We start from the raw sequence: 13,385 nt of genomic DNA on the forward strand, positions 1-13,385 counted from the left end.
ATTTTCTACCTCTTAATTCTCATCTTCGCGGATTCTTGTTGTTATGTATAGCCACAAAATTAATTCTACTTTTCCTAGTGGAACAAACGATTATGGTATTTTTATTTGAGTTTAATTAGTATTTTATGTCAGGGCAAATTTTATACGCGCATTCAATAATGTGTTGTCACATCAATTAATGAATATAACAACTTATGTGTTTTTATATTAATTAATGGCTTAAATATGTAAAAGTCCTTGTAAGTTGGCGCATTTTTTATTTTAATCCATTGGACCGTCATAAATATTCCTAAGGGTTAAAGTCCCTCCAGAAGGGCTTAGGCGCCCTATAGAAGGGACTTTAGAGGTCTAGGCGCGTCCTCCTTAGGACGCCGCCCACGTCAGCTTCTAGAAACCTCTAGAAGCCGCCCTAATACCGCCTAAACACGATAGAAAGACTAAAAACCCTGCTTTCTTAGAGCTTAAGTCACGCAGGAAAAAGCCCATTAGCAGACTATAAATAACCCCCTTGGGGTCATTCTAAAGGGATCCGATATTCAGTCTAAAAAACCCTAGATTAGAACCCTAGTCTACGATTCTTAACCCTAGAATCCTTACCGTACTTTTTCTGCAAGTACAGTTGGCGCCGTCTGTGGGGAGAGGTAAAACTAACCTTGACCACAAGTCTTTGTATCGAGTTTCCGATCCAAAGATCGAACCAAGTCGTAGTCTCCTCTGCGATTTGATCCATAACCTTTACTCAAACCTAAATCGCACCTCACGTACGATTTAGAGAAAAACCATTTTGCCAACACCTGAAGAAGCACAAACAATGAGGAGTCAAATCGCCCAATTGTTGGAGCAGAATGAGGCACTTCTCGCCTCAGTCGAAACTATCCAACAAGTGCAACAGCAAGAAAGGGCCGACTCTCATCACGGCGATTTGGATGAGCCAGAGCCTCAACCGTTTTCAATTGAAATATGGAACGCTCCGGTTCCCGATAACTTTAAACCGCCTCACCTACCATCTTTCGATGGAAGAGGCGATCCTTCTGAGCATGTAACCGTCTTCAACACTCGAATGTCCGTTTATAGAGTTGCTGACTCCCTTAAGTGCAAGCTTTTGGCGGGAACTTTTACTGATGCAGCTTTGCGATGGTACATGAGCCTTCCTCGTTTCTCCATCGTGAGTTACCAAGACATGACGAAGAAATTCACACAACAATTTTCCGGGACCCGTCACCGGAAGGTGCTATCAACTAGTTTGTTCAACGTTCGGCAAGGACCGAACGAATCGCTGAGGGAATACCTCGCCCGTTTCAATGATTCAACAATTAAAGTCTCCAACCCCAACCAAGAAGTCTTTGTCGGCGCATTTCAGAATGGCTTACGGGCGGGGCAATTTAATGAGTCACTCGCCCAAAAACCGGCCGACTCAATGGAAGAGATAATAGCTCGTGCCGAGTGCTATGTGAAAGGTGAAGAAAGCAATGCTGAAAAGAGGGCTAGAGATGTTAAGGAAAAAGGAAGCTCTGGTGGAGAGCGAAGAAACCATTATGTTCCTCCTAACAGAGACAGAGGGACGTTCAAGAGGCCATATGAAAGAAACCAGCAACGCTACATTCCAGAGCTATTTACCCCTTTAAATACTCGCCCTGAGAAAATCCTCAAGGAAGTTTTTGAGTCCAAAATTATCCCGCCACCTCCTCTCAATCGCTCAAAATTCATGGGTCCGGACAAGGACGCTTGGTGCAAGTACCACTTGATACAAGGTCATAACACAAACGATTGTGTTCATCTAAAAAGAGAGATTGAGAAGCTCTTACTCAATGGAAAATTACGTGGTTGTGCTAAGGAGAAACATCACAGTGAAAGGCGAGAGGACAAGCCTAACCCTGAACCAAAGCACACTCTACACACTATTTCTGGAGGATTCGCTGGCGGCGGGGAGTCAAGCAATTCAAGAAAGAAGTACGTTCGCCAGGTAATGCTTCTAGGAGACAGTTCTTCATTGCCCACAAAGTACCTAGACGTTACTTTCTCATCTGAAGATTTTGAGCGAGTAGTCCCCCATGACGATGACCCGCTAGTGATTTCTGTTCAGATATTCAACTGGGAGATTAAAAGGGTTCTGATAGACACTGGAAGCTCGGCGGATGTTTTATATTTCGATGCTTTCTCCAAAATGGGTTTAAGCGAGGAACAGCTCCAGCCGTTTAACGGAACCCTCTCAGGTTTTACGGGCGAATGAGTTCACGTATGGGGATACGTCACTTTAAAAACAGTTTTTGGCACTGGAGATCAACAAAAATCAATTAAGGTAAGATACTTGGTAATAAACTCGCCCAGTTCTTATAATGTAATCATTGGTCGCCCCTCTATCAACCTTCTGGACGCATTCGTATCCACAAAATATTTGTTAATGAAATATCCGCTTGACAACGGGCGAGTAGGAACGGTGCATGGCGACCAAAAGGTAGCACGCGAATGTTATCACGCCAGCCTCAAACTTAAAAAGTGCAAGGAACTCGAAGTCCAGGTTATAGACCTTGATCCCCGTGAGGATTTTCCCCAAGAAAGGATAGAACCTATCGAAGAAATAAAAGATGTTGTTATTGGTCCTTTGCCACATCAGATCACAAAGATTGGGACATCCCTTAGTGGGTCAGAAGAGGAAATCCTGGTTCAACTTTTAAGAGAAAATGTTGATTTGTTCGCCTGGGCGCCTTCCGATATGCCCGGAATAGATATTGGGGTGGCCTGTCATCATCTGGCGGTCAGAACATCTGTCAAACCAGTAGTTCAAAGGAAACGCAAGATGGGAGAAGAAAAAAGGAAGGCAGTGGATGAAGAGGTAAAAAAGTTACAGGAAGCTCACTTCATTTGTGAGATAAAGTATCCCACCTGGCTCGCAAATACTGTTCTCGTAAAGAAAGCATCAGGAAAGTGGAGAATGTGTGTTGATTATACGGACCTTAATATGGCTTGTCCAAAGGATCCGTATTCGCTCCCAAGTATTGATCACTTGATAGATAACGCGTCTGGCTATAAAACCCTGAGTTTCATGGATGCATACTCTGGTTACAATCAGATTAAAATGGACCCTCTGGATGCTCCCAAAACCGCCTTCATGACTAACCAGAAAAACTATCACTATCGGGTTATGTCTTTTGGTCTACGAAACGCAGGTGCAACTTTTCAACGTTCTATGGATACAATATTCAGCAAACAGATCGGAAGAAACCTTGAGGTTTATATTGATGACTTGGTGGTAAAAACTTCTGAGAATCAATCCCACTCAGATGATTTGAAAGAAATTTTTCAGCAAATTAGGAAGTTCAGCATGCGCCTCAATCCCACGAAATGCACATTCGGAGTTCAAGCAGGAAAATTTTTGGGTTTTCTCTTAACAAAAAAGGGTATCGAAGCTAATCCGGACAAGTGCCAAGCGATCATTAACATGAGAAACCCATGCAATATCATAGAAGTACAACAGCTAACAGGGAGGTTGGCGGCGTTATCAAGGTTCCTATCTTGCTCTGGAGATAAAGCTTTCGCCTTTTTTCCTACAATAAAAAAGAAGGAAGAGTTTGAATGGAATCAGGAGTGTGACGAAGCTTTTAGTAGGATCAAGCATTTTTTAACTACACCGCCCATTCTACATCGCCCTACAAAGGGGGCGATTTTGTTCTTGTATCTTTCGGTTTCTGACGATCGAGAAAAGCCGATTTATTTTGTGAGCAGAGTCCTCAAAGGAGCAGAATTACGCTATCAGAAAATTGAAAAATTAGCGTTGGCTGTTTTAGTAACTGCCAGAAAATTACGCCCGTATTTTCAAAGTCACAAAGTCGTAATCAGAACAAACTACCCCGTGAAGCAGATTCTGGGTAAACTGGACTTGGCGGGAAGAATGCTGTCTTGGTCTGTCGAGTTATCGGAGTATGACATCCAGTTCGCCCCTAGAAATAACATTAAGTCTCAAGTTCTAGCAGATTTTGTGGTGGAGTTTACATCGCCGATCCAAGAATCCCCCGCTCATGTATGGTTGTTATCAGTGGATGGTTCCTCCAACATAAAAGGAAGCGGAGCCGGCATTATCTTGGAAGGGCCGGGCGACTTACTCATCGAGCAATCTTTAAAATTTGATTTCAAGGCTAGTAACAATCAGGCAGAGTATGAAGCTCTGATAGCTGGGATGTTGTTAGCCCAAGAGATGGGAGCAAAAAACCTTAGAGCGCGAAGCGATTCTCAGTTAATGACTAATCAAATTTCTGGGGAGTACCAAACCAAAGATCAGCAACTTTCCAAGTATTTAGCTAGGGTACGAAAGCTAGCCAGTGATTTTCAATTCTTTGAAGCCATTTATGTCCCAAGGGAATCAAATTAACGGGCTGATTTGTTGGCTAAACTGGCTAGCACCAAGAAGCCTGCAAATAATCGAACGGTAATTCAAGAGGTAATATCTGCTCCTAGTACCGAAGAGAAAGCAGTTTTCGAGTTAAAACAAGAGCCTGAAGGATGGATGACTCCACTGTTGAAATTTTTGACGGGATCTTTCGTCGCCAAAAATGATGAAGATAATTTTTGACATTTGAATAATTCATTACCAAGTAGAATAATGACTTTCAAAAGAAAATAGTAAATAAGTATTGTGAATAAAATGTCAAGAACAGGTGTTATGGTTGTTGAGGCAAATCCCTAATTAATTTTAAAGATAATAAACTTTAATGATTAAGGATTAAATGGACTTTGATTAATTCCTTGGTATTTAACTTGTGCTCTTGAGTGTTTTCACTAAGACAGGAACAAGGTTTGAATCATACCAAGATGCATAAAATCAAAGGACATTGAATCCATGAACTAATTCTGAAGTTCAGAAAGTTAGTTCAGAATGTTGATCAGAAAGTTGATCAGAACGTTCTGATGAGAGTTCAGAAGCAACTCAGTTCAGAAGGTTGCTCAGAAGCAACCTAGTTCAGAAGGTTGTTCAGAAGCTACCCAGATTCATCAAGAACGTGAAGAGCATGCAAGTACACTTGACATGAATAAAAGGTCCAGAAAAGTACATCTGCATGGATCTATCAACAAATAAAGGCATAGACAATGATCTATGTCAAAAGGATCTTTAATGTTCATCCAAGACTATGAACATTAAAGTACTAGGAATATTCCAAAGAGAATATTGTCCTAGATGATGCATTCACTGCACTTCAGTTGTATCTTACTATTAGGTTTGATTACATTAAAAGTTAAGTCTTATAAATCAACCTAAAGTAAGAACAAATGAAACATTCTGAGATCAGAATGTTCACTTCTGCACATGCTTCCAGCCATGAACAGTGTAGTTGGTGGAAAGATGGAAAAGCTAGCAAAAGGAGATCTTGCATCAGAGATAACGTGTACTCTGAGATGAATCAAGCAAATCTCCTTGAAGCATGGGCCTGAAGATTGCAGATCCACTATCCTCTTTTTCCTGCACCAAATCCAAGACAGGTTTGAATCAACTTTATCCTACTTTTTCAAGCAACTTTTGATGCATATGGAGAAGTAACTTTTGAAGGATAAAACTTGAACAAATCTCATGTCACGTATTGGATGGACCCATAAACTCATCTGTTATCATGGTTTTTGGGTGCCAAGCCATTAATTGGACTTGAACCTTTTGACCGTTGATATTCTCTATTTTTTCTTGGGAAGGGCAAAATTGAGAAAAACCCTTAGATTCTAAGTTCGGGGGTCGTTTTCGCTAAGGGAAGGTGTTAGGCACCCGGAGCGATTATGGTACTCCATAAGAACCGTTCTCCTAAGTTGATTTCTACGCTTTAGTTTTATTGCCTATTTTTTGTAAAAAAAACGAAGGTATGATTAGTGAAGAATGGGGGTGAGAAGAAGTAGAATTTAATTTTATTTCGGCTTGGATGAGTTTTGACTCATTGCCTACGTACCGTTTTACGGGATCAAAACCGGCGTAGTTCTTGCTAAAAGACTTGTTGTTTTTTTTGTTTTAATTGTTTGATTTTAAGTTTTGAAAATGGTTTTGAAGAAGGAGATTGGGAGGCTTCATGAGCATTAGATTTAGCAAAAAAGTGAGGTTTGATTAGTGATTAAAAAGAAAGTCTAAATGATTAAGATGAATTGAATTTTTCTTAAGAAAAAAAAAAAGAAAGGAAAAAAAAATGAAGTGTTGACTTCATATTTATTATGAAAATTTTTGAAGTGAAGTTCAATTGTTTTTTTTTTGAAAAAAAGATGGATTTTCTCTAAGTGTTTAAAACCTAAGCATTCATCTAACCATACAATCCTATGCATACATCTAGGGTGAGTGTGTGCGTGCCGGTGCGTCATAGTGTCCATAGTCCATATTACAACATTGCCTAAATACATTCTATGGCCTCTTTGCCAAGCTACAAACCAATGGTAAAATATTACATCACCGAATGAATTACAATTTGTAAAAAAAGAAAACTAAACTGACGGAGACAATAGTGAAGATAATGAGGTGCTATGAAGTGATCAACATGAAAGGAAATGTTAGTAGAAAATGGTAAAACAAAGAATATGGCATGAAGCGATAGAAGAAAGTATGGCATGAGACGGTAAAGTGACGATGAAAATAAGCCGGAAACATGTGATGAATAATGCGCATGATGCAAGAATAAAACTCAACACATCAAAACAGTGACATATGCATAGCAAACAGTAGCAAAATTCACATGGAATAGTATGCAAATCAAACATGACGAACACGAATGTTATGCACATGAAGTAACGGGTAGAAATGCGAGAAAAATGACTTAAAATGGTAAAAACCCTTGACAAAACAACACTAAAATTTTTACCAACTTTTCCAAGTAAAATACCACTGAAAATTATCAAGAAGAATAGTAAAATGACATAGTAAATTTCTTGGAATTTATTGATAAAAATTTGGAGCAAGCAGGGGTGCAGGAAGCAAAGGGGGGCGCGCGTATAGCAAGAGAAGCCAAGGGAAAGCTGAAACCCTAGGCCCAACAGCGTAAGCCCATTGGGCTTAGAGGATAAAACCTCTATAAAAGAGGTGAGACAGACCTAGGGTTTCACTTTCCCCTTGTCTTTCTCTCTCTATACCACAATTGCTCTGTCTTCTCTCCAGCACGAGCTCACCAGATTCTGGGTTGAGCCGCCGTGAGAGATGAAGGTCTGGCTGGAGCCACCGTAGGCTCGCCGGAACCTTCATCTTCTCCGGTGAGCTCCCTAGGGTTCCGGCGAGCTTTCAACCCAGAATTTGATGAAAATCATATCATTCTCTTCGTCTTTTCATTGCGATTACGATTCTGGCCTTGGCTTTTACAAACACTACGTGAATCAACGTGAATCTGGTCTTCTCACTTACGTTTTTCGTAAAATTAGGGTTTGCTTTTTTTGATAAAATTCTTTGAATCTTTTTAAGATTCTGTTGATTCACGTACTGATGATCCTTTTTTACGAAAAGATGAAGAGATTAACGGCCTGGATGATGTAGATCTGTGCTTTTGGTGTTACGTTTTTTTTGGAAATTTTTTAGGTTTTTTGGCTTAAATGTTTTCAACTTCACAGATCTACATCTTCTCTGAGTTTGTTACTGGCTTTGATGATGAGAATGATGAAGATTCACGTGTTTACCTGAGTTTGTATGGAGATTGTTGATTTCTTCGGAAAATCTTCAAATCTTGCTTCTGTTGTGATCTGATTTCGTTTCTGGAGACTGAAAATAAATCAGTGTGGTTCTTGTTAGCCTTGAATCTTCATCTTCTTCGGTGTAAACCCTAACTTCTTTCCTTCTTCTTCCTTCAAATCTCTGTGATCAGCACTCGTAGCTTTTCGCCATAGGTGAAGAGCTCGTGCTTCGAATTGCAGAGTCTGCAATTCAGTGATGATGATTCAATTGAATCACTGAGAATTGCAGTAACAAATTAGTTTAATCTTGTCTGGATTTTGCGTTCTGGAAGTGGTTTAGGGTTTTTTTGCGCCATTGATGAAGGCTTCAAGCTTTTTCAGTTTTGATTTGGTTTTGATCTGTAACTGCCAAGAAAGAGAAAGATTGATTCTGTTTTTGGTGAAGTGGCGTGTGATCCATGGCTCTGAATCTGACTCACTGTTTATATAGTTGACATGTGTACTTGAGATCCAATAAAAAGGTGACACCTGGAATTGTATGAGAGTGGCACGGCTTGGACAAAAAAATGAAATTTGGACCTTTCTGCAAAAAATAAAACTTCAAGGACTAAACTGCAAATAATCCAAAAAGGACTGAAATGTAAAAAAAAGAAAATTCTGGACTAAAATGCAATTTTGGGACCTCAATTGAGGGACCAAAATGCAATTAAAAATGAAATTGAATAAAAAACGTAATTTGACCAAACGTAAAGCGAAACAAAAATAAAATTGACAAAACGGACTAAAACGAACCAATGACCTAAATGAGGTACTTCAAAGTAACCTCTCTATGCCAAAATTTCGTGTGAAATGACCAAAATGCCCCTAGGGCTAAAATTGACCTAAACAGATTCAAATTGACTCGACACTGACTCAGACGCAAGTTTGAAACGAAATTAACAAAGTTTACTGATGAAATGTAAAAAAACAAAAAGACTCAGAGACAGTCACAAGGATGAAAATGGGTCCCACTGCAGGAAATGACCAAAATACCCTTCTGTATGACTTTTTTTTGCAAATTTTGAAATAAACTGTAGAAAAAGCAATGTAATGATTCAGAGACACTTTTGAATGACTTACAAGACAAGTAAAGACATTTCGAAAGGTTTTATGCAAGAAAAACATAGGTAAAATTGTGATTGAAAACACTGCATAGCAGAGACAATTTGAACTGTGCAGTTGAAATTTGATAATTGACAAAGTTTGAAATGAAATTGGGCCCAGTATTTTTAGGTCCAAAAACAGGGTATAACAGCTGCCCCTATTTAAGTTTCTTTGTCTGGAGAGTCAAGAGACGGAGTCTTTGGCTTGACAGGACGAAGATACTTAAATATTAGCACTTGCACTGTGTTTGGACGTAAAAATACGCCTACCCATTTTCAAATAATATGCATGCCATGCATCATTTGGATTATGAATGCAAGACCTCATGGGGATTGGAATTAACAAAATATGTCGTATCCATTGCGGGATTGGTAGACATTGACAAAGATAGTGAATAGCAGAGTAACGGGAAACTAGAAACAAGTTGGACAGGTACAAGCTGTTCTTGGATTCAAACTAGCCACTTGACCGGGAATGAAACAAACAGACAACTGCGAGTTGTTCTTATGGATTCGAACTGGTAACTTCACAGGGGATAGAGGTTACTGGACAAACATGAGTTGTTCTTATGGATTCGAACTGGTAACTCACTTGGGGATATTGGAAAGTGCGAGTTGTTCTTATGGATTCGAACTGGTGACTCGACTGGAAAAAAGGGAAAATTGGCAAGTACGAGCTGTTCTTACGGATTCGAACTGGTGACTCGACTGAAAACATGGCAAATAGACAGGTGCGAGCTTGTTCTTGGATGCGAACTGGTTACTCCACCGGGCAGAAACAGATAGACAGGTACAAGCTGCTCTTGGATTGAGCTAGCCACTTGACCAAACGGAAACATATTGATAGGTACAAGCTGCTCTTGGATTGAGCTGGACACTCGACCGATAACATAAGCAAATTGATAGGTACAAGCTGTTCTTGGACTTGAACTAGCCACTTGACCAAACAGAGACATATTAACTGGGGATTGGTTTATTCTTTTGACAAAATATAGATTGAGATTGACTTGACGTCGATTTGAATTGAAAGGTAGAAATTGACCGATATTATTGGCTCACAAGGTTTTGACAGAGAACCTGACATGAGTATTGAATTGAGACTGATGTTGACATTGGAAATGCAATATGTATGGATGATATAACAGTTTCAATAAATGCATGGGCACGTAATATGCATGATTATGCATGTATGAATGCTTGTAATGCATGACTGTTGGCATTTTGTAGGCACGACTTCACGGGGAAGACAAGACATTAGAGCATTGGGCACGTAGTGGCTCGTGCTATATTACACATTCTTGGAGATCCTCTTTGGAGATGACGTCATTGGGAGACGCATCGGAGCCAAGGCTGAGGGCAGGTAGGTATGCAACTTGCTGGGGATAGAATCTTGAGAGACTTTACTGGGGAAAACGCCGTTGTGCTGGGCATGTTGTGGACATCGCATCTGTGGTCAATGCTTTTTGCATGTTATTTTTTCAATTTTCAATCATCATCATTTTTTTTTGCATCCCATTTTTGCCTGGATCGCCCTTTCGGGTTTTCGATCCACCGGGGAAATAAATTCTTTTCAATGCCCCATTTTTGCCTGAACTGCCCTTTCGGGTTGTCAATCCAGCGGGGTGCTCATTTTTGCCTAAGCCGCCCTTTCGGGTTTTCAACTTAGCGAGCCTATTCACTTTCATGCATTTTCATTCTGTTTTTTCATTCTTGCCATTGACCACAGACTATCCTGGAGGAGAACCTGCTTGTAACATATATTGAAATAGACATCAACATACTCTCGCTCATGCATGTTTCATTTGAATGTACCCTGTTGCTCAGGTTTGCTTTTCAAAATAGACAAAAGGTTTTCAATTTTCAAAATGTTTGTTTCAAGCATTGTCATTATCAAAATAGAAAGAAAATGTTTTGTATATAGCTTTGAAAGTAGAAGAAAAAATAGAGTTTCAAACAAAAGCCCAAGCTCAAATTGATGTATAAGAGTGGTGGTCAGCCGAAGGCGTGACTCCACGGATTCACAAAGCTTGGAAAATGGTAATTTTATTGGTTGGTGGTACATTGAACACAGTAATCATGACATTTCCCAGAAACTTTGAACCCACAAGTACAGAAGCTTTTGATGAAGACGGTCATTAACAGCTGCAGATGCCCCAAGGGGGACGGTGGTTGGCCAGATATAGTTACTTGCCTTTTGTTTCAATCTCATTTTTGCATGAACCGCCCTTCCGGGTTTTCGGCTCATCGAGACGCTCATTCTTGCCTGAGTTGTGTACAATCTCAGCGAGCTTTTCATATTTGTTTTTTTTGTCCCTTATTTTTGCCTGGACCGCCCTTTCGGGTTTTCGATCCATCGGGAAGCGCATTTTTGCCTAGGCCGCCCTTTCGGGTTTTCGACCTACCACGCTGTTCTTTTCATATTTCTAGGCAAAGTATTTCTTGACTATATCGGCATTCACTGGATTTGGAAGTTCTACACCATCCATGTGTGTAAGGATTAAAGCACCACCGGAGAAGGCCTTCTTGACAACATAAGGACCTTCATAGTTAGGCGTCCACTTGCCCCTTGGGTCGGGTTGCTGGCTTATCCTCCTTTTCAATACAAGTTCCCCTACCTTGAATTCTCGAGGATGGACTTTCTTGTCAAAGGCAGTCTTCATTCTTGCTTGATATGATTGTCCACGAGCCATGGCATCCATACGTTTTTCCTCAATTAAATTCAACTGATCATACCGGCTTTGGCACCATTCAGCCTCGGATAACTTTGCTTCCATTATCACACGGAGAGATGGGATCTCCACTTCCAAAGGAAGAACTGCTTCCATACCATATACAAGAGAGAAAGGGGTTGCCCCGGTTGAACTGCGCACTGTAGTACGGTAACCATGCAGAGCATAGGGTAACATCTCATGCCAGTCCTTGTAAGTAGTTACCATCTTCTGGACAATTCTCTTGATATTCTTGTTGGCGGCCTCAACTGCACCATTCATCTGAGGTCTATAAGGAGAAGAGTTATGATGCTCAATTTTGAATTCTTCACAAAGAGCTTGCACCACATTGTTGTTCAGGTTGGTACCATTGTCGGTAATAATCTTGCTGGGAACACCATATCGACAGATGATGTTGTTCTTGATGAACTTAGCTACCACTTGCTTGGTCACATTGGTATAAGATGCTGCTTCAACCCATTTGGTAAAGTAGTCAATTGCCACTAAGATGAAACGATGACCATTTGAAGCTTTCGGTTCAATTCTTCCAATCATGTCGATGCCCCACATTGAGAACGGCCATGGGGATGACATAACATTGAGGGCGTGCGGAGGCACATGAATCTTATCAGCATAGATTTGACATTTGTGACATTTTCTGGCGTACTGGTAGCAATCATGCTCCATAGTCATCCAGTAGTAACCTGCCCGTAGCAACTTTCTTGACATAGTATGCCCTGTAGCATGGGTCCCGAAGGTACCGTCATGTACATCATGCATTAACTGCTCCGCTTCATGTTCATCAACACACCTTAACAATACCATGTCATAGTTCCTCTTGTACAGAATATCTCCATCTAACAGGAATCTACCGGCCAATCTTCTCAAGGTCTTCTTGTCTTGTTTGGAAGCACCTGGCGGATACTCACGGCTCAGCAAGAACTGCTTGATGTCATAGTACCAGGGTCTATAGTCAACCACATTTTCACCAGCCTGATCGATCACATCCCCAATAGCAAACACATGCGAAGGTCTTTCAAGGCGTTGCACTTTAATTATTGGCACATCATTCCAATGGTTTACTCGAAACATGGAGGATAGAGTAGCAAGAGCATCAGCCATTTGGTTCTCATCACGAGGAATATGATGCAGCTCAACCTTTGTAAAATATGTCAGAAGACGTCTCGCATAATCACGATAAGGAATCAACTTAGCATGGTGGGTCTCCCATTCACCCTTTATCTGATTGATGACGAGCGCAGAATCTCCATAGATGTCGAGGTGTTTGATTCTCATGTCAATTGCTTCCTCGATCCCGAAGATACATGCTTCATACTCAGCCATGTTGTTGGTACATTCGAACAGAATTCGGGCGGTAAAGGAATGTGATGCCCTTGCGGGGATACAATAACTGCCCCAATTCCACTGCCATAAGCATTAACAACACCATCAAAGACTAAACCCCACTTGCTATTGGGATCTGGACCTTCACCAATCAACGGTTCTTCGCAGTCTTTTGATTTCAAATACATGATCTCTTCATCGGGGAAATCAAACTCAATTGGTTGGTAATCATCAAGAGGTTGGTAGGCAAGATGATCGGCAAGAATGCTACCTTTGATTGCCTTTTGAGTTTTGAACACAATATCATATTCAGACAAAAGCATCTGCCAGCGTGCAATCTTCCCAGTAACAGCAGCTTTCTCAAAGATATACTTTATCGGATCCATTCTGGATATCAACCAAGTTGTATGATTCACCAAATAATGACGCAGGCGTTTAGTGGCCCAGGCCAAAGCACAACAAGTCTTCTCAAGCATTGTATACCGAGTTTCGCAATCGGTAAACTTCTTGCTTAGGTAGTAGATAGCATGTTCTTTCTTTCCAGTCTCATCTTGTTGACCAAGCACGCATCCCACAG

General features: G+C 40.6%; 1 protein-coding gene across 1 annotated transcript; it reads left to right on the plus strand.

Moving 5' to 3' along the window:
• The first annotated feature begins 811 nt into the window (after nt 1–811).
• Nucleotides 812–2,230, plus strand: LOC112417391 (uncharacterized). Its single transcript, XM_024773011.1, has one exon. It carries the CDS (start codon nt 812–814, stop codon nt 2,228–2,230), a length of 1,419 nt encoding a protein of 472 aa, XP_024628779.1.
• Nucleotides 2,231–13,385: the final 11,155 nt, after the last annotated feature.

Source organism: Medicago truncatula, chromosome 8 (assembly GCF_003473485.1).
Source record: "Medicago truncatula cultivar Jemalong A17 chromosome 8, MtrunA17r5.0-ANR, whole genome shotgun sequence".
In the NCBI taxonomy this organism is placed as follows: Eukaryota; Viridiplantae; Streptophyta; class Magnoliopsida; order Fabales; family Fabaceae; genus Medicago; species Medicago truncatula.